The following is a 27,474-nucleotide window of genomic DNA, read 5'->3' on the forward strand; positions in this document are numbered from 1 at the left end:
GTATGTGTCTTAATATAATCTTATATTATATTATTTTATTCGAGATAACACGCCTTATAATGTCTAAAAGTAAAAATATTATCTAAAACTTTTTACTTTCTTTTATATGACACTTGATTTCCTAATCTGAAATCGACTTGGCCAGCAACAACATTAATTTCATTTACTACAGTTTATGCAACAGTTTATGTACACAGTTTATATACACAAAGTCAGTATAAGATTTTAAGAAATCAAGGTTTACTAAGAAATATACTCTTTCACGTATATTGTTTGGGATATTATAATAATAAAAAAAAGTATGAAAATAATGTACAAGGCTCTAGTAATTATCAAAATCAAATAAAATTAAATAGAAGCGTAAAGAGCCACAATGCAGGTTATTCGTGCAAAGGTTACAGTATATTCGTTTAAAATTATTTACATTTACATTTAACAAACGTTTCTCTTAAGAGACATTCTGCGCTGCGCGCAGTGAATTGAAATAAAATGCATTCTGCGCTATGCGCAGTAAATTATTAAAAAATGTATTCTGATTCTGATTTTTGTATTTTACAAAGTTGAAGAATATATTTCAACATGTTTGAAAATAAATATATACTATTTTTTAACATTTTTAGTTGCTTTATTTTTTGAATTTTTATATTTACCATTGCTTTTGATTCTTATTATTTGGTCTTCTCAGTTTTTTTTTTTTCTGTCTTATTTTAATTTATATTATTAATTTTTTCGTTAGTTATAAACTGTTGCTCGATGGTGCAAGATGGTTAACTGTGTTCAAATTTTCTTATTATAATACTATTTTTATTTTATTTATTTTGTAGGTTTTTGAGTTTTCTATGAGGTTTACTAGTAACAGTACTGCTGCTTTTGTCAATGCAATTGTTATATTTTGTACGAGAATATAATTTAACGCTTATCATAAATTTCAATGCTTGCAAACGATGATTATAACACGCATTGCTTTTATCTAATCATTCAGGATATTTGTTATTTGTTAAATTAACACATTCATTCGATAGCTTATCTAGAATGCGTAGATGCCCAATAATGTTGCCAGACACGATTAAATGCCATTAATTGTGTCTCGATTACATTAGCAAAAAGAGTTGTTGGTCTTACTAACTTTGTAATAATAGGAGCATCTTCATCTATATTTGGATATTCGCAAAATTCAATATACTTTTCATTTTCTGTTACATCATCCATTGGCGTTTTCATCATAATGTCGCGACAATTGTCGCAATTTGTTTTTGTAATACTTCGTCGTGCTATGTATCCAGCAAAAAATGCAATAGCATTTTGATCATAACATGTTATTAAACTTATATTTTCAGATTTTTCCATATCAAATTTTTTTATAATTTCTGCATCTTCTGTAAATACTTTATTTTCAGGTTCAATGTTATGTATAGTAACATTATTTTCATTAAAGGCATTCTCTATCGTTTTAACAAGTTGACTCGGTAGATTAATGAGAGTTTCAGTTTCTGGACACTGAATATTGCCTTTATCGCTTGTTTGTATATATCCTGTAGAATAATATATGTCTAAAAGAAAGTCTGACCATTCTTGCTGTAGGATTAGGATTAAATCCACCGCGTGTCTTAATTTGGAGAATAAATGTTCGACAGAGTCTTGATTACACAATCCTGTAGCAAGTTTGAATGTTTCATATTGCTCTTTTAGTCCTTTATATGTTTCAAGAATTGCTGGTGTTGTTAAAGTGAAACCTTTCAAACAAGGAATTTTTGAAATTCTGTCTGATGACAGAGACCATCTTGAGCACCATTCAACAAAATTTCTTAATAAAATTTCAATATCTTGATTTTTGGAAGACAATAATCGTTTTCCACCAAATTTAATGTTCAAACTATAAGAATTGCAGGCATCAATTATCTTATTCATATGCTCTGTAAGTCAGCTGTTGCTTCCCAAGTATTTGTTTGCAACTGTTTACTATATCCTGCTGTTTTTATTGCAGCTGCAAACCTGTTACTGAATATTTGAAAAACTCTTTTCACATTCATCGCTTCAAAGGTATTGGGCCGAATATGTGCTGCTGTTATGTGCGATAATAAATTTAAACCTCTTTGTGCGGCGTTATCAATAAACCATGTTATTTCATAATCGGGATATGATGCTATAATTTTTCCATCGCAATACAAATATTTATGTTTTCTTAACAAACTTGCCAATCTTTTTACCAAATGTGGAAAATCAAATAATGCGTAATATTTTTTTTCATTATGTATAAAATATGTCTTATCTGAGTGCACACCAAGTTGAGCATAAGCGCTTTGATTAGATGGACCTTGATCGCACGTTATAAGTCGTACATCAGCACCCGTTTTGCTCAATCTATCTAAGCATTCTTTCATTAAAATCACTATTTCTTCCGCTTTCATACATTTTCCTGGGAGAAAATATGTTAGCGGTTGACGCCATGGATGAAGCGCATTTGTACTATCCACACAAAATACAAATACGCATTTTGTCCTTTCACTTTTCCTTCCCAAGATCAACGAGTCCTTCTATTTGATCCAGACTAAATGAGTATTCTTCATATGATTTTATATACATTTTATCCCATTTTAAAGCACAAACTCTTTGTTCTACAGGCAACTTTGAAATTTTTTCCTGCAATTTGCGGAATATAACATCACAAAATTCTGGTATTATATTAAATTCTTCGTGCCATCTTTTAATAGTTCGTTCTGCAGGAAAATTGCAATTTGCCTTTCGTAAACGACGCAATGCAGATGCCGAATAATAAAAAAGCTGTTTCAAAAGAGTTTTTTCTTCCTCTGTATATGCCGCATGTGGAGTATGGAGTTGTAAATTAATCATTGCTTTTGCAACGGGATGCAGATTTTGTTCATTAATTAAATTTTGTATTTTTTTTTATTTATTTATTTTTTTCTTAGGTACTTGGCGACGTTGTGAACGCAATTTTAAACGCTTTATAGTCTGCCGCAAACAAAAATTTTCACGTTTTAAACTTTTAATTATCTTTTCTGGATTATATTCTTCTTCACAATTTTCTGTCATTAACAGATCACACTTATCAATGTTTTCATATCTTACAGGTTCTAAATGCATCCATTCTGTAATATCTTCCTCTTCTAATGATTTGTCAAAATTTAATTTTGCTGGAAGATAAGTTTGTTTGAATCGATCTAATAATTGATTATTTATTTTATCATTATGTTCGATATTAAATGATGTTCCTGCAATTGCGTTATTATATGTATTTCCTACTTCTTCCATTTCTTTTATTTGGTTTTATTCTTTTTTTGCTCTTTGCATCTCTCCTATTTCCATAGCTGCCTCAGATTTTTCTTCTAAATTTATCAAATCATTAAATCGAATTGGCACAGCATCGCGTTTTGATGTTTTCTTGCCTTCTCCCTTAAATGAGTTAGCATTAAAATGATCTGCACACAGACCAGCACGACGAACTGAATTGACAGTCCATTTTTCTAATTTAATATTCCCTAAAATAAAGTAATGAAAAACGATTAACAAATAGTAAATATTTTGAAAATACTTTCAAAACATAATTATTTTCTTTCCAAATAATAAATCAGATAATAATTGAGGGTGCGGATCAAAGAACTCACTCTGCGCTCGAATCGTGTAAAAGTATTGTCTAAACGTCTCAGAGCATGAAAATTTTGAAAGTCGCAAAATTAATTTTTTTTTAATATAGACTTGTAGAGAACGACGAGACGGAACTTTTTTCTTTTTGCAGTTTTTTTGTTTGATGCTTATTTTTAATAATAAAAATAAACTGAAAAATTTTTATCCCCAAATTCAATAAGATTTTAAGATATAAATTGTCGTAATTAGGCTAAATTTTATTGAAATTGTTCGAAATTTGGTATATGCATGCAGTATAGTCTAGCGATGCCTGCAAAACAATAAAGAAGCTGAAAATCGCCTATTGTTTAATAATAATTAATTGCAAATTGAGGCCAATCGGTAACCACGTTTTTTTAGTTTCGCCGACAAAAAGTATCGAGGAAACTTGAAATTTGGAACAACTTCCAGTGATACATTTGTTCCTCACTACTGAAGGAAGATTTCTGAAAATTTCAATTTCAATAAAATTTGGCCAAATTACGACGATTTATATCTTAAAATCTTATTGAATTTGGGGATAAAAATTTTTCAGTTTTTTATTTTTATTATTAAAAATAAGCATTGAACAAAAAAACTGCAAATAGAAAAAAGTTCCGTCTCATCGATCTCTACAAGCCTATATTAAAAAAAATTAATTTTGCGACTTTCAAAATTTTCATGCTCTGAGACGTTTGGACAATTCTTTACAGGATTTCAAGCGCTGGACGAATTCTTTGATTTTGGCCGCCAATTCTATCTATCTGTTCGGTCGACTCGCTGAACTTATTTTTTGCCGAGCGCTGTTACGAGCGTATAGCTACGTAATAGATTATTTAGAATAAGTCGGGACACGTTTGTGGAAAAAGTCTTTATTCGGTGTTGCTGGTTTGAGCTTTGATCGAGAACTGAACTGGCGAGAATGTGTGATCTTCGTTTAAGGTGCTGTAGGAAAATCGTAGCGGCGGAATGTTTATTGGAAGGAGGCGGTTTTGTCAAAGAGGAAATATGCGTTAGGCATAGGAACAGCGTTTATGTTTATTGCAGTTATCGAAGAGTCATGTGTTTAGGATCAAGAAGGAGTAAAGATAAAAAAAGGTTCAAAGGTTCGAATAAAAAGAGTAATCTAAGAAACTATAAGTTGCGGCACGTAACATCTCCCCCCTTAGGAATGAAGATCTTTCTCGAAGTAGAAAAATACATTTAAGATCTTATTTCTCTCTAAATTAACGCAGTAACTTAATCTAGTATTACAATGATCAGAAAAATTAATATTCAACGATGTTCTAACAATGAGGTATAACGTAGTCTTATACTCTAACATACACATATATAGGTTCTTATACTATGTCATTAATTCGCAATGTTAAATTTCCTTAAAACGATACAATAGTTGTGTTTTGTCTTACACGCGTTCAAGTCTTGACAATCGATTATTACGAGAACGAGAACGTCGGATCTCGTTATTTATTCCATTCCCTCTCTTTCGATACGAAGGGATTCTTCGCTGTCGGTCGGTACCGATATAAAGGTAACTTTGCGTTGCGTAGCTGTCGGATGAGCACTACGAGTGGTTATATTATTATTAAAACAGTTGTTAAAATACTGAACGCAGCCTTCCTTAGGTATACAACATAATTTAAAAATATGAACGAACTTACTAATCAATGAACATTTTACCGTTATATAGATAATAACTAATCCTATCATAGTATATAATATATAATAAAACCAACTCAAGGTCTTTTCATATAAGGTTTTAGTTCGGTGATGTTTGCCTATCTCATTTGCTTCTTTATATAATTCGTCCAAACTAGAACTAGCTGTTTTTAACAAATTAATATCTAAGTGAGGTGTTTTACCAATGTTTAACAATTAAAGCTCTGAAATATTAACATTACTTTTCTTGATATCTTCGCATAGTTTGTTTGTACTAAGATTAACGTTAGGAATAAAATCTTTGTCAATGGTATCGATTATGCTTATGGTTTGGGTATGTAATAAAACATTATCCGAAATGGCATCACATTCCGGGGATAGTTTAACTAAACCAGTTAAAAGTAGTTGTGTTTGACGCGGCTTGTCGTCTTTACATAAAATGTGAAGAGTCTCCTCCCGCGGCGCAGTATAAAGCCACGAGTTCGCAGATTGTAATTGATACCAGACAGTATTATGAATTTTCATTTCACGGATATCGCATTCTTTCAATATGTTTTCTAATCTAGCGGATTTCAGTAGTTCCGATTTGCAAGTATGGATGGTCGAAATCTGGTACGATAGGTCCGTCGTATTGATCAGACAATTTTTTACTGCCTGTTCTGACCGTTTCGTGTAATACATAAACGTATTCTCCCGGATCTAAAACTAATGGTTTCATTTTCTTATCGTAATATTCTTTCGCTGACTTTTTAGCCTTTTGTAAATTATTCTTAGTGTTTTTTCTTAGGTAATTCAATTTATTCGTTAAATCTACGAGAAATTCCTCATGAGTGATTCCTTGTCTCGGTTCTACAAGTACGGAAGGAAGTCGCGGTTTTCGTCCAAATACTAGTTCGTACGGAGATATTTTTGTTCCTTCGTGATAAGCGGTATTATAAGAGAACATAGCGGCATCTAGAAATGAATCCCAATTATTTTGATTTTGATTAATATATGGTTTTAGATATTCAGCTAATACATGATGTGAGCGCTCTAATGCTCCATTTGACTGAGGGTGGTAAACGCTTGTTTTTACCTGTTTAATTTTAAAGATCTTTGCAATTCCTTTCATTAACTCTTCTGAAATGTTACTACCTTGATCGGACAACAATTCTTTAGGTGAACCATAGGTATAAATATATTTATTGACGATTTTATCAGCTATAGTCGTACTGTTTGTGTCTAGCAATGGATAAGCCGTGCAGAATTTCGTTAATTGATCCTGTGTGGTTAAGATGTATTTATGTCCTTCTTCTGTTTCCGGCAAAGGACCCACAATGTCGATCGCTACCTTTTCAAATGCCTCACTTGGAGTGTCAGTAATTAACATGGGTGCTCTTGTTTTTACTCTAACTAATTTTTGTTTTTGACAATCATGGCAAGCTTTTATATAATTTTTTACGTCTTGTTTCATACCATCCCATGAGTAGTATTGTTGTATTCGTTTTAAAGTTTTTGTTACGCCTTTGTGACCTCCGATCGCTGAATTATGTAGTTCTGTTAAAATATTTTGTTTTATTATTGGATCAACAACTTCTTGTGTTAACGATTCTAATAGATATACTTTAATTGGTGTATCTTTAAATATATATTTTATCATTTGAGTTATTTTTATTTTATTGTTAGCGTCTCCTATAATGCTATCGAAATTACCGTTTGGTTATGTGCAATTACATATTCTTTTAGTTTAATTAAGCAATTAAAAATATCTTCCATATTTATTGGGGTATTTTTATTTTCGCGTGTAACAAGATTTATTTCAGTTTGATGCTTCTTTTTCTTAATTTTAATATTTCCCGGTGCGAGCGTTATTTCTTCTGCTTTATTACCGTTTTTAGAAAGAGAAATTTTAATTTTAGGAGAAGAGTTTATTTCTTTCACTAAAAGACCTTTTATGCTACCTGAAGTTTGAGGGATTATATTATCTGTTTCCCACAATGAATCATTTAGTGCATGTTGTAAAAATAAGCTATAGCTCAAATTCGCATCGCTACTACCTGAAGCTTGTATCTGAAAGGCCATTATTTGCGGATTTCTAGAGAGTGCATCTGCGTTTGTATTTAGTTTTCCTTTTTTGTATACGACTTTATAATTATATTCTTTTAATTTTAATCGCCAGCGCATTAGTCGGGATGATGGATCTTTAACATTAAAAAGCCAAGTTAACGGCTTGTGATCCGTGATAATTTTGAATGGTTTACCGTACAAGTAAGGTCGAAAATGTTTCACTGCCCAGACAATAGCTAAAAGTTCTTTTTCCGTTGTGTCGTAATTTCTTTCTGCTTTATTTAATGTTCGTGAAGCGTAACCAATGGGAAGATCGCTGCCTATTTCACCTTGTGATAAGATTGCACCGATTCCTTCATCGCTTGCATCAGTAGTTAATAAAAATTCTTTATCAAAATCTGGATATTGTATATAAAATAGGTTCTCTCGATAGTAATTGTTTTAATTTTTTATAATTAATTTGTTGCCTCATTTCCCATTTAAATGGTACATTTTTTCTGAGGAGCAAAGTAAATGGTTCTGTAATTTCGCTGAAATTTTTAATAAACCTACGATAGTACCCTACAAGTCCTAAAAATTGTTTTATTTGTTTATGATTTTTAGGAACGGAATATTGCTCGATTGCTTTTATCTTTTCTGGGTTAGGTTTAACTCCTTTATCTGATATAATATGGCCTAAATATGTTAATTCGCGCTTGAAAAATTCACACTTGTCTGGTTGTAAGCTAAGACCAGCTTCTTTGATTCGTTCGAAAATTTGGTGTAATTTTTGTTTATGTTCTTTTAAAGTTTGTGCGTATATAACGATATCGTCTAAATAAACAAAGCAAACATTTCCTTGTAGTCCGGTTAAAACGTTATCCATCAGGCGTTGAAACGTCGCGGGGACGTTCTTTAAACCGAATGGCATTTTTTTATACTCGAAATGACCGTTAGGCGTGTTAAAGGCTGTTTTTACGGTGTCTTGCGGATCCATGGGAATTTGATGAAAGCCTGAGGCTAAATCGAAACACGAAAAATACCTGGCTTTGCCTAATTGATCTAAGATATCTGATATGTTAGGTAAAGGGTATGCATCTCCGACTGTTTTTTTCATTTAGTTTAATGAAATCTATTACTAACCGCCATCGTTTGTTGCCATCAGCGTCGGGTTTTTTCGGCACTACCCATAACGGTGAGTTATACGGTGAAACAGACGGTTGAATAATATCCTGATCTAATAATTTATTCACCTGATTTTTAATTTCGTTTTTATGGATCGGTGGATATCTATATTGTTTGGCGTTTATAGGGATGTTATCTGTCGTATTTATAGAGTGTGTGATTCTATTAGTACCTTTTAATTCATCTCCCGGTAAATAGAATATATTATTAAAATTTTCGATTATAGGTTGTATTGACTGTTTTTCTTCTTCATTTAAATGATCTAATCTTAAATTCTGTTTTAATAATTTTAATCTTTTTGTTACATTATTTGAGATTACCGAGTCTATCTTATATGTAGGGCTGTCCCTCGGGCTCGTGGTAATATCCACTGGCTTTACATCGATCTCAGGTAACTCTAGTTTTACTTCTTTTTCAGTCGTGTTTGTCACTTATGTATACGTTTCTCCCGCGTGATTCACTTTTACTATACTATTCATTAGAAAAACACCACGTTCTAACTCTTTGTGATCTATGAATGCATTATCAATGTTATAATGTTTTGTTTGTAACATCACAGGGCAAATACTTCTACTCGGTAACGTTATTCGATTACTAAATTCTAATGGGTATCTTTGATTATTGCTAATTGTTACCGTTCGCGTTTTGAAGTCAATTTTCGCGTTTTCTTGACTTCAGATATGTAGAACCTATAATTCCTTGTTCCTTCAAAAGGAATTTACTGGGCACTACATGAAATTCGTGAACTCCCGTATTTGAATGTAAGTATGCAGTTCCGAGAGTTTGTTGCTTTTCTTCGGTTATGCCTTGAATTTCTACTTTTTCATCGTTATACACAAGTGTATCGCGCTCTAATGCGTTAGCTTTAATGATGTTAATGTCAGCGCCTGTATCTAACAAGAATCTGTCTCCTGAATTTCTAAGTTCTTCGAATGGGATTAATATAAGATTTCTTGAGGTTGTTCTGATTGTATATGTTTTTGCTCTTGTTCTAGTGATTGAATCGGATGTGCGCGACTCGATATTTGGCCTTGACGTTGCGCGCTTTTCGCTTGGCCATGGTAGTTTAAATGTGAATTATTAGTTGAATTATTAGGTAGGTTGTTAGATAAGTTGTTATTACGTTGATAATTCGATTGATTATATTGATTGGATTGATTAAACCGGTTGGATTGATAGTTAGTGTTAGAAAAATTTTGGTTACTGTTAAATCTGCTTCCGTTCGGGTTATTATTCCGCGAAAAATTTTGCTCGCGTCTGACGTTATTATATTGGTTATTTTGCCAAAAATTTGGATTTTCACGAGAGGCATTTTGTGAATCGTAACGTTTTTTCCTACATTTGTTTTCTGTGTGTCCTATTTTCCTGCAGTAATTACAAGTTATTCGCGATGTATCGTTGAATCTATTTTGTCTAAATCTTTCTGAATGATAATTAGATGTTGTAATGTACCTAGTTGCACTTTCTATTGCGTCTTCTAACGTGTTAAATTTTTGTGATAAAAGAAGTTGTGCCGTTTGATTGTGTAATCTGCCTAAGAAATGAGTAATTAATTTATTCATTGCAAAGATTCTTAGTCCTGCTCTTGCTGTTGGATCAGGGTAATTAGAAATTGCAAGGATCATTTCGGAATTTAATTTTCTGGTTCTAGTAGCATAATCTTCAATGGATTTATTTCTTTTTTGCTGAAGTTTATTAATTTCCACTTCCCAATGGTCAAAACTTTTGGAATTTCCGAATTCCTTTTCTAATGCTTTGCATAAATCATCAAGATTATTTATTGTATAGATTGTTCTCACTAACGCGGCATCTCCCGTTAATTTAACTTGTAAGACCGATCTAAAGAAAAATAACCTATCGTCTGGCTCGACTAAATCATTAACTCCTTTACAATCTGCTGTAAATTGCGTCACTGGAATATTTTTTCCATTAAAAACAGGTATGAGCGATAAACTATTACGGACGGGAAAATAGCTACTGTTACTCGTCGAGGATCTTCGACTTTCTAGATTTGTGCCAAAATGATCTACGCCTTGCGCTGACTCTACCGTTTCTGTTCGATCGTTCATATTGATTGTTTCTAAATTTGAGATTACGTGATTATGTTTAGAATTATTATCGCTAATATAACTAATCGACGAACTACTTTCCGAACTGTCTGTATTATAATGCGCTTTAGTGTCTCTAAAGTTTACAAAATTCATAGACTTACAGAAGTACGATGCGCAGCATATCTATGACGAGATGGTTTCACGCCGCTGGTAGATATAGATGAATCGATGATGATGACGTAGATGAGATGATGATGAGGGTTGACCTTTTTTCGTGCTGGCCGTCCACGGAGTCTCGTTGTTGCTGTCCTTTTCCTTCGTTAGCTGCTGTGCTCGTCCAGGAGCGTCCTGATGCCTTTTTCCTCGGGGTAGGTTGTAAACTACACGTTGTGGTTTTATCGGCTAACAGACAGGATCTCAGCAGGTTGATCGAAATGTGCTCCCGTTAATTTCGTCAGGATAGCACCAAGTTATGGTTGACCTCGGTTCTTCTACTTGAAAGTCTTGCTTGGCTACGAAGTTTTCTCGAATTCCGGGTCTCTAACTTTCTTTCACTTGATATTAATTAACAGCAATCAGCTCAATTATAGCAAAAATTTCCGCACTTTTACACACAAACAATCCCACCGCTGCCACCAATTGTTACGAGCGTATAGCTACGTAATAGATTATTTAGAATAAGTCGGGACACGTTTGTGGAAAAAGTCTTTATTCGGTGTTGCTGGTTTGAGCTTTGATCGAGAACTGAACTGGCGAGAATGATCTTCGTTTAAGGTGCTGTAGGAAAATCGTAGCGGCGGAATGTTTATTGGAAGGAGGCGGTTTTGTCAAAGAGGAAATATGCGTTAGGCATAGGAACAGCGTTTATGTTTATTGCAGTTATCGAAGAGTCATGTGTTTAGGATCAAGAAGGAGTAAAGATAAAAAAAGGTTCAAAGGTTCGAATAAAAAGAGTAATCTAAGAAACTATAAGTTGCGGCACGTAACAGCGCGCGTCACACAGGTACAGCGTTTCGTGTGTGCGTGAGATGTGCTTGGGCTCGAAATCCCGCTGATTTTATCCGCACACGCTTATATTGTACTTTATTTAACTATTCTTTAATGTTTTTTTTATAAACTTCTTATATCAAAAAGTTTAATTTTTTATGAAATCCTTACATATTCAGCAAGCACTAAAATACATATTGATGCGCGAAAGATGCCGAGATCATCTCTCTATTGCGCAATATATAATTACAAGAAAAATATCAGAATAATAAAAGTCTTAATTTATTTTATCCATAAATTCGTAATACGTTCTTTAGCCTATTAAAAATCAAATATCAAATAACTTTGCTCTACAAGATATCAAAACTCGAATTAAGAGTATTATTTTTAAATCATTTTATAAACAAATTTAAGATTGCTACTTTTACTTATACATTCGACAGCAAAATTAAAGTATCACTCATTCCGCTCTCTAAAAATAGACAAATTTCGAAAGAGTGTAACTTTGTCAAAAATGATCATAATGAAATATTCCATATTCAAATTTTCCATTTGAAATCTTTACTTTTCAGATTGGTACTTTAATAAACAAGTTACTGATTTTTTACGAAACTATACGGATATAAATAAAGAATGCAAAATGCGTTAAATTTCAAAATTTTTGTATGAACTTTGCAAAGTTCCATGGCATGAATTAAAAATCGCACACAAATGCGGTTTATAGCTTTTGAAAGTATTAATATTGAAGCAAAAATGGTTTTTTTACTTTAACATTGAATAATTTGTTGAAAAAATTGCACAACGAATTTTAAACGAATAAATTAAAGGTAAAGATTTACGCTTTCAAATAATGTAAACCGCATTTGTATGCGATTTATAAATCACGCATTGGAACTTCTTAAAGTAAAAAATTTTAAAATTTGACGCATCTCTATTTATATTTGATGTAACTTTGTAAAAAATCAGTAAGTTATTTACTAAAATACCGATCTCAAAAGTAAAGCTTTCAAGTTGTGTAAAATGCTTCTCAGAATATTTTATTATGCCTACTTTTGACGAAGTTATAAATTCTCTTGAAATTTGGAGGGCAGAACGGGTAATGCTTTAATTTTGCTGTTAAATGTATACATCAACACATTATCATTGGATATATTTATATCATTTAAAGAAACATTTCTTATTTTTATAAACACGATTTCAAAAATATGCAAAAGTATGCTTTTAAAAAATAACTTATAAACAAAACTTACCACTGTTGCGTATCCATAATTTTTGTCTTGCATCTTGCTTTGATGGAAATCTAAATAAATGTGAACCTGTAGTATATCGTCCGTTACGACAGTTTTTATAAGCACATTTATCATAAATTGTTTCCATTGTCCACTGATTATTTATTATACTTTATTTAATAAATGTTAAATATGTTTCATAAACTTTTTAAATATAAAACTAAAAAACTGTATAAATTAAATAACAATTAAACAGAAATAAAAGAAAATATAAAAACGATATTTTATAAAACGATAATATTGCAAAATGAGAAATGTGAAACGAAGCTGCACGGTAACACACAGACTTTCCGTTGCACACTGACTATGAGCGTAGCGTATTTATCTCAATTTTTACCGAGACGCTCGCTGTTTACTTGTTTTGCTAGGACAGTGCTCGGAATTTGTTGAACATTTCAGCCGATTTCCGCATTTTTATCTTTAGTGGAGCGGACCTACTGGAAAAACCACTTTTAAAAAAACGCGTCAGCATTAGTACCTCATGGGTGATGTGGAAATCTATTGAAATATTTTCATTTAATAAATTTAATAATAAATTTATTTTTAATAAATTTTAATAAATTTTTTAAAATTTTAATAAATAGGGAGAAGAATCCACTCATAATTAAATAGTGCCGCTCCTAACGCTCGGCGGCGTTGACCCTAGCGGCTGCAGCGAGCGCGGTATGGAGAAGAAAGAAGGCGTATACCGCGGAAATCGGCAGAAATGTTCAACAAATTCCGAGAACTGTGCTAGGAGATTGTTTTATAAAACTATAATCTCTCTCAGGACTGTCGATGATATATATATACTGTGAGTCACAAAATTATTCGCTCAGTCGAGAATGCAACAAAGATGAATGAAATAATGAGACAACAAAGGACTTTTTGAAATTTTTTAATTTGGAAATACATAATTTACAGTTCAATATAACAGAATTATAAAAAAATTTGGAACATTGTGGTTTATAATTACAGAAAAACAGGTTATAACAATTCTTTACACGTTTCCACATCACAAAATTATTTGCTCATTTTGTAGAAATTATTATTTTAATAAAATTTATACTTAGTGGGATACCCTTTTTGTTTTATAACTTCGGCAAGTCTTTTTGGCATCGATCCTACTATTTTTTTCAAATAATCGCTGTCTATTTTTTGCCATTCCTTTTGTAATCTATTTTGCAACCCAGTTTTGCTTGTAATAGAATGTTTGCGAATTTTTTCCGTAGTACTCTTCGAACTGTTTCGTGGGAAACTTCTTTTTCAGAGAAATTTTGAAGAAGTGAGTTTATTCGGGGAGCACTTATCTTCGGATTTTCTTTAACTTTCCTAACTACAAACGCTCTTCTGAGGAATTTAATAATTTCTTTCTACCACGGCCTGTTTTATTTTCTATTCGTCCTTTTTCTTCGTATCGTTTAATAACGTATCGTGCCGTCAAATAACTTTTACAAACAATACTTCCAATTTCTCTTAAAGATTTACTATTTTTTCAATAAAAAATAATTAATTTCCTAACTTCAAGATTTGTTTCTTTGCTTTTTCTGCCCATGATAATGAATTATTGAAACAAGAAGTTATAAATGAAAATCGATGCTTACTGAATGCTTTTCTATGTTATACTGACTATCTTAAGCAACAATTGGAAACAAATACCCATCGAAGTTAGTAGACTGCATTTGTTTTAGTCGGTTCGTAGCGTGAGCGAATAATTTTGTGACGTGAAATCGTGTAAAGAATTGTTATGATCTGCTTTTCTGTAATTATAAACCACAATGTTTCAAATTTTTTTTACGATTCTGTTATATTGAACTGTAAATTATGTATTTCTAAATTAAAAAATTTCAAAAAGTCCTTTGTTGTCTCATTATTTTATTCATTTTTGTTGCATATTTTTATTTACCAATCTTTTATAAATAAGATATTCTTAAAATAATTTTTGACAATATCTGATTTATAAAGGATTGGTAAATACACAATTTTTTAAAAGAGCAATTTTTAGGGTAGTCATATTTTAAAAAATAAACAAGTGTTCGATCCGACCAATTTAGTTTCGAGTTTTATGACACGGTTCTTTTCAATTGATATACAATATTTGTTTTAGAAGAAATTAAAGTCTTCCAGAACAAGCATACAAAATTTTGTGTATGTGTAGTGTTAAGAATATAGAATTAGATTTTAAAACTTAATTGTTAAATGAAACTTTGTGCGGTGCACAATTTGCACACTTGCTTGCTACGGTTCATGACTATAGTCCTCTCAAATTATGGATAAAAAGATTGTTTTTACTGTCTAGCTTGCATTCGTGTTTAATATACAAGTGTTTTTGTATCTATTATAGTTTATGTGTAAACGCCCAACCCTGGCTTTTAATATTCAAAATAAGTTATTGGTCATTACTGTATGAAATATCTATAAGAGTTTATCATCTTTTTAAATATTAACAAAAATGCAATACTTTATTTACACACACGCACGCACGCACGCGCGCGCGCACGCACACACACACAAAATTATAGAAGTAATTTATTAAAATAATTTAAATGTACATTTTCAAATTACACAGGTTATTGAAAATAACTGATCTTTTGCTAAATAAACTGTAAATGCAAAAGTAAATGCTACAATACATGTATTTACAATACGTGTGTATTTATATTTCAAGTCTGATTGATATACATAATCTTGTTTTACAAGTATGCATTACCGACACTTTGTAGATATAGCACATATCGGAACCAAAAAGTCGTGGACGTAGCACGGAAGAGACCCAAAAGATCGTGGACATTACCTACGGGATTCGTGGACATTGGCTACGTAGTTCAATGTGTACGTTTTGTGCACATAGAGGCGCTATCCCACAGAAACACGTAAAATGCGGGCATGCCCCAAGATCTATAGAGAGAAGGTTACCTCAGGAAAACCGGTTGTGGGCGAGGGACGATGAAGTAAGGGGGGAGCACGGTGTAAGAATATAAGGTGATTTCACGGCAACAAACTTTTGTGATTTTCCTGTCATTGTTCCACATTGAACCACTAGGTGGCTACGTGTTGAGGGACTTTAAATATACATATATACATATATACAGGGTGGGCCATTTTAATCCATCCACGCAAATAACTCCATAAGTAAGCCAAATACAGAAAAATGGTTCAGACAAAAGTTGTTCAGGACAATGGGGGTCACCTATTTGTGCTAGTGACTTTGATCTTGAAATCAATTTTCAAGGTCATTTAAAGGTCAGAGTTATTTTTTAAAATGGAAACCCCTATTTTTGATTCCAAAATCTAATAGCTGGTGTCAAGAGCTTTTCAAAACACTATAATGAAGTTATTTTTTATTAAGTACTTTTCGAGTTATGAAGCTTGTAAATTACAGTATTTTGACATAAAATACAAAATATCTTGTAAAACATTCAATTTTTGGGAATCTTACCTTAATACTTTTATGCATAAAATAATAAGACGAATCAATTGGTATAAAGAAAACACATTGGTTTTAAAAAAAAGTATGCAGTTGCATGTTGCAAATTACATATTTTTTCTTGAAAGCAACTATGTGTTTTCTTTATACCAATTGATTCGTCTTATTATTTTATGCATAAAAGTATTAAGGTAAGATTCCCAAAAATTGAATGTTTTACAAGATATTTTGTATTTTATGTCAAAATACTGTAATCTACAAGCCTCATAACTCGAAAAGTACTTAATAAAAAATAACTTCATTATAGTGTTTTAAAAAGCTCTTGACACCAGCTATTAGATTTTGGAATCAAAAATAGGGGTTTCCATTTTAAAAAATAACTCTGACCTTTAAATGACCTTGAAAATTGACTTCAAGGTCAAAGTCACTAGCACAAATAGGTGACCCCCATTGTCCTGAACAACTTTTGTCTGAACCATTTTTTTGTATTTGGCTTACTTACGGAGTTATTTGCGTGGATGGATTAAAATGGCCCACCCTGTATATATAAATTTTATTAAAATTTTATTGTCCTGCGGAACTTAATTATAAATATTCATTTTCTTAAAGAAACTTAATTTTCTATAAAGACTGGATTCCATTATTAATTATTTTTTCTGCAAATTTAATTAAAAATAATTTGTTATAAAAAAATAAAAAAATATTTTGTCAGTAATATATATTTTTATACACAATGTTAAAAGTTTTATTTTAAAAAATTTGTATTATTTAGGACTATAATTATATATAGATTTGCTTTAGAGATTCATCATCTATCCTTTTTTATCCACATCTATCCACATCTTCTATCCTTTTTTACTTGGGATCTTGCACCAACGTGACATCTTGTGTGACATGCCTTAACTATGACATCTTGATCACAGATTTTTTGATAGAATACAATGGTCGTGAAATCACCTTATATTCTTACACCGTGGGGGGGAGCTAGAAACAGCTTGGAAGCGAGGGGCGATGAAGGAAGGGGAGAGCATGATGATCTCATCGACAAACAGTAGCTGTCTCTCTCTTTCAAAGTTCTTCCTTTTCTAACTGTTTCAAACTCTGTCACTCGCTTGCATTTATTCTCCAAAGAACTTATGTACGCATTAAATTTTATAATACTGCCAAAAAAAATCGCAAGCATGTAGGTAATAAGAGGAAAGCTGAAGATAATCAAAGAAGAGTCGCCAATAAATATAAAAAAATTATTAATTAATTTAACGCAATTAACAGATTAATACAACGTATATATATATATGTGTATTTTTATTATTATAGATACTTATAAAAATTTTATTATTATACTTGTGTACTTATTATATTTATTATACTTAATTTTTCTTATAGATACTTATAAAATTTTATAATCACAATGTTGCCGCATATTTAATGATCCCTAATATATACCCCATCATATTTGTTTTAAAGAATTATTTTAAGATTTCAACAGAAACATTTCAATAATATTTCATTAGCAAATATTTGAAAAATGTTAACACTTTGTAAATTTTATCATATAAATATTCACATTTGCAATGTTGAAACATATATTACAATTTCATTATTTAAGTTTGTATCATAATAAATTTGTGTATGATGCTTTTTATATTACCCTAGAATTGTACTTACATTTATGAATTTCAGTTACAATTTTTTGACAATTTTTGAGGTTTTCACAATTAAATATAAAAAATAAATTTCTTTATAGTATTTCTTTTGTAAATAATGCATATAAACAGTAAATATTATTTTAAAAATAATTTTTAAATATGTACTATTTTTTCTTTTATTTTACTACTTTACAAATGATGTTTTTTGTGTATATCCCCAAATTATATTTTATTTTCATTGATATTACAGTCTAAATACGAGTACAAAGCAATTTGTATTATAAATGCATCTGTTGCAGCGATATTTAATTTACATTACATAACATTATAAACGTTAAATATCTAGCGCTATAATTTGCAATATATGTAATTTATAGCGCCTTTCTAATTTACTTTTCAATTATTATTACGCAATTTCTAGTGCTATCAATATTTTACAAAATAAAAGTATTTTTTCGATAAAAACTCAAAGCATTTCTATATTAAAGGAGCGAGAGAGAAAACACTAAAGCGTGCAAGAGAGACAGCTACTGTTTGTCGATGAGATCATCATGCTCTCCCCTTCCTTCATCGCCCCTCGCCATCAAGCTGTTTCTAGCTCCCCCCTTCCTTCATCGCTTCTCGCCGTCAAGCTGTTTCTAGCTCCCCCCTTACTTCATCGTCCCTCGCCCTCAACCGGTTTTACTGAGGTAACCTTCTCTCTATAGATCTTGGGTAGAAACGGGCATTAGTCGCGTGGAGCGAAATTCGGGAAAGCATTTTTGCTGCCAACACTTGGCAGAAGAAATCGTGCGAACCTCAAAACCGGTTTGATGCTAGGCTTGGTGGAAAGGAGATACAAAACATAGGTCCGCTCACTTCTACCAGACCGACAGCCGAGCGCACACGAACACGTGACGTCAGCGGGTCTCGGTTGTGTGCGTATGGAGCTCTCCGGAAAAAACTGGCAGCTCTGTTCCGCGGGAGAACATGAGGGCAGTGTTGCTAGACGGAACGCTTTTTTTCACGAACGCACTTGAGAATCGGCCTTAACGGTGTACTAATTGAGGAAAAAAAAGGGCACTTGTAGACCCTTCTATTAAAAAATTAGTAGAAAATTTTGTTTATCGTTAAAAAGTGATAAAAAGTAATAAAATAATAATAAATTAAACGCATGTAAATATTATGTTTATTTTTATAATATTAAAATAATTAATAAAATTTAATGTATATATAATAATGTAAATATAATGTATATAACATTAAATGTATAGTTGGCTTTCCAACTATATTTGTAATAGGTATTTCATATTTTTGTAAAAGTTTTTTAAATAATTCAAAAATACTATTTGCAGAGCAATCTACAGCATTTAATTCTAATAATTCTAATAGTTGTGTTTTAACTTTTTTTTTAACGGAGAAAAAAATTGAACAAGAACGCATAAAATTTTAGTATCTCCAATATCCGTGCTTTCATTTATTAAAATTGAAAATTTTTGATTCTGTAAAATGTTAACAATTTTCTCAATTTCCCGCTTTGCAAGAACTTCTTTAATAATATTGGTGCACTTTGATCGAGCCAGTGAAAGATCTTGCCCGATTGAAGAATCTATACAAATGTTTTTTAACAAAGAAACTAAGTGATCTGCGGTATAAAGAGCAACATTATGTTTAGAATAAAAAGCTGCTAATTTAATTTCGGCTTGTTTAACGTTTTCAATATGAGAATTTTTGGAATGTTGGCTTTGGCTTTGACTTATTTGAGAATTACTGTCACAATTTTTAATATGTTTAGCCCTTTGTGAATGCTGTATTAAATCTGATTTACAGCATCTAATGGTAATATTGCACAAGTTACAAATTGCCTTATTTTCCGTAGGATGAGGAGCCAGCCATCCTTTAAATAAATCGTCAGCTAACCAAGAATTTTGAAAATTTTTAGTATACGTCTTTTTAATGGCTCCTTTTTAACTATCCATATTTCGCGTAACAAAAAATACATATAAATATATATATGATATAAATATTATTATTTTTTACATGTACTCACCTAATCTTCCCCTGTAGCCTGTCAAACGTCTAACTTTTCGCGCCAGCACCCAACACTATAAAGGTGCAAATTCATGGGACGCTCGTTTCAGCGTTGCCCATAGTCACGTGACTTCGAGTTGACGCTAGCGTCAAGAAAAAAAAGCTGGATTTTTTTAGCTTTAGCGTCAAGTCGTGCGATCTGTGCGATGATCTGTCTGTGCGTGCTATTCGCTATTGGATTTGCATATGTCTCATGTGGTCTTTCAACCTTGTCAATAAAAATGGATGTTATTTAAGTAATAAAAAGTAATAATTGAATTTATTATCCAATACTACATATATATAAAGAAAATAAAAAGAATGAATAAGTAATGAATTAAAAATAATACTTTTTGAGGTTTGGAAGAATCAGCAGTATTGTATTTATTTGCAAAATATATTTTTATAATTATCTTTATATTATATATGTTTAATTATGTAAATTTAATATCAATGTTATGTAAATTTAATTCAATAAAAAGTTATTTTATTATAAATAAAAGCTTGAAATATAATATATACAAATATGCTGTGCATTTTTATTCTATACAATTAATTTTCTAACTTTGAAAAATGCTATTCTTAAGTATTACATTAGAAATTTTCTAATACTAAACAACTATTCTAATATCGTTTTTCCTACTCTACTTATCAAAGTTTGTAATAATATGAAACTTTGTTTAATTGAAAAGATATACATTTTGTATACTTATCAAAATAAATAATATGATATGAAGTAAATATTTTATGTTTGTAAACATATAATAAAAAATATTACATATAATAAAAAAATTATTAATAAACATTTTTTTAGCATTTTCGATAAAATAAGTAGAACTGGTAACCAAAGGTTTTTATCTTATTCCTACTTAATTACACTTTTTTTAATATTTAAAACAGTAATTATTAATAAAGCAAGTGAAAAAATTAACTGAACAAAATCAGTGACAAAAACTTTTAGCAGTTTTGATATATACAAATATCGATGAATACCGACGCAGACCGCTGACTGACGCTAAATTTTACGAGATACTCTTTTCATGCATTTCTCACATCCAGCGTCAACTTTGTTCACGTGACATATTTGGACGCTAAAAATGAGCGTCGAGCGTCAGCGTGAAAAGGCACCTTAAGCCGTATACACCGCTGGATTCATAGCTGCAGCGCTGCGCATGCGCGAGAAAAAGCGTCCCGTCTATCAACACTGCATGAGGGACACTCTTGCGGTAATCGCTAAAGAAATCAGTCGCGTTCTTAAAACCACTGGCAAGTCGTTTTCGTATAGTCGGAACAGGTCTAGTCGCGTTGGTTTCGGAACGAAGAATTGTAATTCGAAACCAGCAATCTTACTGTGTTCATTTTCAATAAAAGTCATTTATACATTAACAAAGTGCAGTCGATTAATTTGGAGTCGGACATAGTCGGAATCGCTTTTGAGCTCGATACCGAAAGTACGTGTTCGTTAAGGATAGTCCACGTGACAAAGAAACTCATCGCTACTAGAGTTCCTAAACCTTATATTAAAAGAACACTTCAACTGGGAAAAATAAAACAGTTCCCTAGAAGTATCCTTATCCTTCACTACTTTAAAAATAAAAAAGAATAACTTTTTTTATTTTTCAGTGAAGTGAACATAACAATTATAATATCTATATACTCACGTGGTAACGTTCAATTGTGAAGACAAATATGTCTGTTTTCCAATATATTTTTCCGAACGAGATATTAGAAATAATTTTCAATTTCTGTGATGTACATACTTTATCACAGATTAGTATGGTATGCAAACAATTTAATAATGTGGCAAAATATATATTAAAAAAAAAAAGTGAACGATTGCTTGTCACGAATCAGAAATCGGGAAAATTTCGTGAACGGTAAGTTAAACAAAGCTTAATCTTTATTTATATTTCAATTTATTCTAGAACAATGCTCAGAATTAGTCGAGCGTTTCAGCTGATTTCTGTGGTTGACGTTTTCTTTCCTCTCTTCATCGAGCGCGTCAAAGCTGCTTGAACCAGCGCCGAGTGTTAGGAGCAACACTATTAATTTATGAGTGGGGTTTTCTCTCTTGATTATTGAAATTTATGTAAATTTATTAAAAATATTTTTCTATTTTTAAATTTATTATGTGGAAATATTTCAATAGATTACACGTCATGAGGTACTATTGCTGACGCGTTTCTTTTCCTTCTCTTTCTTTTTTTTTTTTTTTAGTCGAGCGGTATTTAGAGTCCGTTGCTATTTTTAAGATTGTTTTAAGTATGGTCCAAAAATGCTATGAAACAATTAGAAAGCCATATTAATATCTTCAGACAGTACTTAAGATAATTCTGGAATAAGTATAGACTATGAATACTATCCATAAAAGACCATTCTATCTCATAAAAGGCCAAGAAATTCTAATCTTTTACATATTTTATTTTTTTAAATTAAGAATACATTATTTTTTGTCTTCAGTGGAATAGGCCTACGAGGGAAACCACACAAAAAGAAATCCTAGCGGCTGTGTCGCGTGCGGTAAAGAGAGGAAAGGAGGTGTCAACCACGGAAGTCGGTTGAAATGCTCAACTAATTTCGAGCACTGTTCTATAATTTTTTTTTTATCACGTTGCCTGCTGAACTGATTTATTATATTATTCCATTTTTTATTGGCGGAGACGATGCATTGACATCCCAGTAAACACAGAACATTGCAGCAATGTTTGCAATATTCTGTGTTCACTGGGATTATTAATCGCTTCTAAATTAATCCAAATTTGTCTAATTAAAATTATTAATAAAAAAGTGTCTTAACAAAAATACTTTTTTTCAAGTCGAATACAATATTTGTCGATAAAACTTTTTCACATATTAATGTTAAGGGAATCCTAGAAAGTGGTCTGTTTTACCGATTTTTTTCAAATACACTATACTTTTTTTTGGCTGTGTAGAATGAAAATCCTTTTCTGTAATTAAAGTACATATGATAATACACTACGGGCGGTATTCATAGTCCGTTCTTATATTCAAAATTGTCTTAAGCACGGACTTATATTCGCTCTCTGCGTCACACATAGATTGTGTTTGACAAAGAGAGAGAATATAAGTTCGTGCTTAAGACGATCTTGAATATAAGAACGGACTATGAATACCGGCCTACGAATGGCCGACTTGAAAGGATTTTTCAAGCCAAATACAGTATCTGTTTTACCTTCTATTTTACGTAAATTTCGTTTTTTTTGGCTGCGTGGCTTGAAAAATCTTTTCAAATCGACCGTCTGTAGTGTATTAGCATATGTACTTTAATTTCAAAAAAGGTTTTTTCTACACGGCCAAAATAAAGTATAGTGTATTTGAAAGTAATAGGTAAAACAAACCACTTTAGGATCTCCTTAAGTCACAACTTTTTATCTTATATTTAGCAAAACTTGATTAATTTTTTAATTGTATCTTTTTCAAATAAATTTCAATATTTACATATTTACAGAAGATAGATATTCATGATTTTACATTAGATCACATTGAAGAACACATGTCTTATTTTCTTTTACAGATGTAAACCACTTTTATCTTTAGATAAAAATTCTAAATTTATTACAAATTACAACTGGATAAATAAAGGATATAAAAGAAGACAAATATATGAAGTAAAGAAAGGCTATAATAAACATGTATATAATAATAAATGCGTACAAATGACTAAAAATACGGTTTGGTTTTGTGGTAACCGTGATCTTCTTGCTTATAATCGCGCAGAGAACGGTACCATTGAAAAGGATAAAATGATTCTGGATGTCGGCTATTTTATTAAAGCTTTTGCTCTTTGCGATAATTATATTATAAGTGGCGACATGTGGGTATTTATTTATGAACTGTGTTTTATGTTTATTTCTTTTTCTTATTTTTGACAAAAATTCTTGCAGTAATGGTGATATTTGTCGCTGGGAAATTGAGGATAATCAAAATGGTGTTCTTTTTAAACCTTTAAAAATACATAATATATTTTATGAAATTGAACAAATAAATGCAACATCGCAACTCATTATAACTGGTTCTGAAAATTCAATAAATGTAAGTTTAAAGAAAAATTGCAATAATACTTTGTTAATATAGTATGTAAAAAGTTTGTTTTTGTAGATACTGAAATATACAGATGATAGAAAAGGTTGTACGAAAGAAAACGAAATATTTTGTGAAAACAACGAATCTAAAATTACATCAATCTCATTTGACCCTATAGGAACAAAATTTGCAGCTAGTTCCATCAATTATAACGATGATTATATTATGTCGTCGTTTCTAATTCACGATATTGATAAAAGGTAAATTATGTTTCAATTAATCGGTTTCTACAAATGTTTGATTAAACACATTGACTACATTTACACGTCAATCTCAATTGGGTTTAGTAACATCCGTAGTTATGAAACCCGATTAACGTTGCCGTGTAAACGTACTCATGTACTATGTTTATACAGACACTGTTATATGATCCGATTTAATAACAATTCTAATTATAACTTACAAGGACGGTTTGATAATCCGAAAATTCTAAAAAATATGAAACTGCAGAAATATTATACATATGAACCTAATCAAGTACGTACCCACACAGAACATGACATCCAATGGACGTCCATATAATCTCTATAACTCCATACTACATCTATGGGCGGTATTCATAGTCCGTTCTTATATTCAAGATCGTCTTAAGCACGAACTTATATTCGCTCTCTTTGTCAGACACAATCTATGTGTGACGAAGAGAGCGAATATAAGTCCGTGCTTAAGACAATCTTAAATATAAGAACGGACTATGAATACCGACCTATCTCTACGATGGACATTAGATCCCACACAGCACAAAACATCTTATGGGCGGTATTCATAGTCCGTTCTTATATTCAAGATCGTCTTAAGTACAAACTTATATTCGCTCTCTTCGTCACACATAGATTGTGTCTGACGAAGAGAGCGAATATAAGTTCGTGCTTAAGACGATCTTGAATATAAGAACGGACTATGAATACCGCCCTATGACATCTTAGGGATATCTCCATGTCCTGAGGATTACAACATGGTGACATTCTGTTAACACCTACGTAAACAAGACTATCTCGTAATCACATTTGTGACTTTACTTCCAAATAATTTTATTAATGATGAATTGAAACTACAATCCATCAAAGCTCTACGAAATATCTATGAAACATCTATGATTGCTCCATATGATATCTATGAATATATGTAATGGATGTCGAATGGAGGTATGTAATGCGGAACTGCGGATGCCTAGTAGCATCTATAGGAGATTACATGGACATCTAAAGAGGTTTCGAATCTCCATGATAGACATCTAGTGGATATCCATTAAAGATTTTTGTTCCGTGTGGGTATATTTGGAATAATATACAACAAACTAATGTAAAGAAATTTTAGTTATCAGGTAATAAATAAAAAATGTGATGATTATTGTCAGCAACTACTGTGGGAGGATCCTCACACTATTCTCATATGTTTTGAATATTCTATTAAAAAAATGGATATGAGGTAATAAATCTTATTGTTAGTACTAGTTAGCTATTCAATTTATTTATACTTGTTACCGTGATTTCAGAACATCCAAATTTGTACGTACATGGGATTCTTCCAAATATGTCCGTTCATTCTGTTGCTCATCAGATAATGTGTACACTTTTATGACGGGGCAATATATGGGTGTTCTATGGGATCAGAGACAGAGTGTTGCCATTCAAGTTTGTATTATTTTGAAATTTTTTATATCTTGTACTTTATTAGTGAATTATTATTAACTGTCTTAAAAATTTTTAGACGTATGATGTGGATAACACAGGTATAACTTCTCTAGAATTTGATAGTGCCCATATGTATGCTGCTACAGAAGATGGTCTTTATGAATTGGATTTTACGGGAAAAGATCATTTTGACCATAAAGAAATAAAACAGTTTTTTGGCAATTTTTATTAAATAAAGGAAGTTGAGTGAAAATTCTTTTTATTATATTTTGGTTATTTACATAAATTTAATGAACTTTATACAAACTGGAAAGCGCCGTGCTGCTCAAAATACGATCACACAAAAAGAGCATTCGGATTATTTTATCTCTTTCTGTTGTAGACTCTCTTTACTGAAGTCTATACATGTATATACTCATATGTATACTCTACACATATATAAAAAAATGGAGTCTTTCAATAAGCCTGCGAAGAAAAGAGACAAAACAATCTTACTACCTTTCTTTGTCTGACCGCTCGTTTATATTTCCTCTATCATGGCTCCTACACGCAGTGGTTGATTGTGTATCAAGCAATGTAGTGAAAATTACAAAGTGAGCAAATTCACTAGATTATTGATCAATAAGATCATAGATACTTTAGTAAATTTGCTCACTTTTGTAGAATGTATTCTGCTAGTTTGGTTTATTTTATTTTCTAAATATTGGCAGCCACTAAGGTAAACCGAGAAGTGTTCCGAATCTGTTAGAGTGCAGTCCCATTGAGCACGGATCGGAATAACCGATCGGATTTCTCACTAGAATTGAATGTTCTGTTCACGTTCCGTTCTGTAAAAAATTTCTCTACCAGTCCCATGTAGCAAAAACGGATCGGAATGTCGCCTTGATCGCAAGTAAATGTACTTAATTACGTTAATATTTCGTTAATTAAATGTGGTTGAAGCAATTATATACATAATTTCTGCAATTTTCTTGCAAATTACATTGCTATGAGTACTTAAAAATACTGAATTATTAAAGTAAAATATATTTTGTAACTAGATTTTTGTTCCGTTTTTGCTACATAGAACTGGTAGAGAAATTTTTTTACGGAACGGAACGGACACATGTGTGAAAAAACATAAACTATATTTTGTAACAGACAGTTTTATATTAGACAGTTTTAACCTAAATGCGACTAAAAATATCCTAAATTCATAGAGATGGATGAAAAAACAGTTTTATTAGTCATATTAAAAATACTGCAAACAGCGAAAAATTTGCCAACTTGGTATGCTGTATCGGTATTTGAGAGAGTGCGAAAGTTCTATTTAAGTTATATTATTTTATTGCAAAAGCAAGAAAATATCAAAATGCAGCGAAAATACTAGGTACGGCTAATATTTACACAAGAAATGAAGCGTTTACAAAGTGCAAGTGACAATTTGATTGTGGAAATGCAAATCCGCATAACACGCATGTCTTAACGACGTTCTGTAGTCGTCTTTTTCATTACGTCTTTGAGACATTACCTAAAGACGATGTACAGACGTCTGACAGATTTTTTGTAAGACATCACTAAAAAGACTTATAGGGTACGTTCGGGAAGACGCTATTAGCGCTATTCAGCGCTACGGACTGTTCGCGGAGCTAGATGGTAGCGCTAACACAAGATCTATAGAGAGAATCTAAAGAATTTTACGAAAAATTGAAGGTAAAACAGGTACCGATCTGTCTTACCTTCAATTTTTCGTAAAATTCTTTTTTTTATCTCATCTGCGAACAGTAGCTGTCTGGCTACATTAGTTCAGAGTTTATCTTTTTCCCTCCATATTGG

General features: G+C 31.5%; 1 protein-coding gene and 2 pseudogenes across 1 annotated transcript; 1 reads left to right on the forward strand and 2 right to left on the reverse strand.

Annotated features, from left to right (window-relative positions):
- Positions 1–974: 974 nt before the first annotated feature.
- LOC137000018 (uncharacterized) lies at positions 975–1,570 on the reverse strand (annotated as a pseudogene).
- On the reverse strand, positions 1,509–4,093 carry LOC136999870 (uncharacterized; annotated as a pseudogene).
- Positions 4,094–21,129: 17,036 nt separating this feature from the next.
- LOC137000284 (uncharacterized) lies at positions 21,130–26,153 on the forward strand. Its single transcript, XM_067356471.1, has 8 exons — positions 21,130–21,372; positions 21,545–21,798; positions 23,457–23,756; positions 23,827–23,974; positions 24,041–24,225; positions 25,343–25,453; positions 25,521–25,659; positions 25,736–26,153. The coding sequence occupies exons 2-8, from the start codon at positions 21,611–21,613 to the stop codon at positions 25,889–25,891; spliced, it is 1,227 nt and encodes a 408-aa protein (XP_067212572.1). The 5' UTR covers positions 21,130–21,372; positions 21,545–21,610; the 3' UTR covers positions 25,892–26,153.
- Positions 26,154–27,474: the final 1,321 nt, after the last annotated feature.

The sequence above is a fragment of the Linepithema humile genome, chromosome 5 (genome assembly GCF_040581485.1).
Source record: "Linepithema humile isolate Giens D197 chromosome 5, Lhum_UNIL_v1.0, whole genome shotgun sequence".
NCBI lineage: Eukaryota > Metazoa > Arthropoda > Insecta > Hymenoptera > Formicidae > Linepithema > Linepithema humile.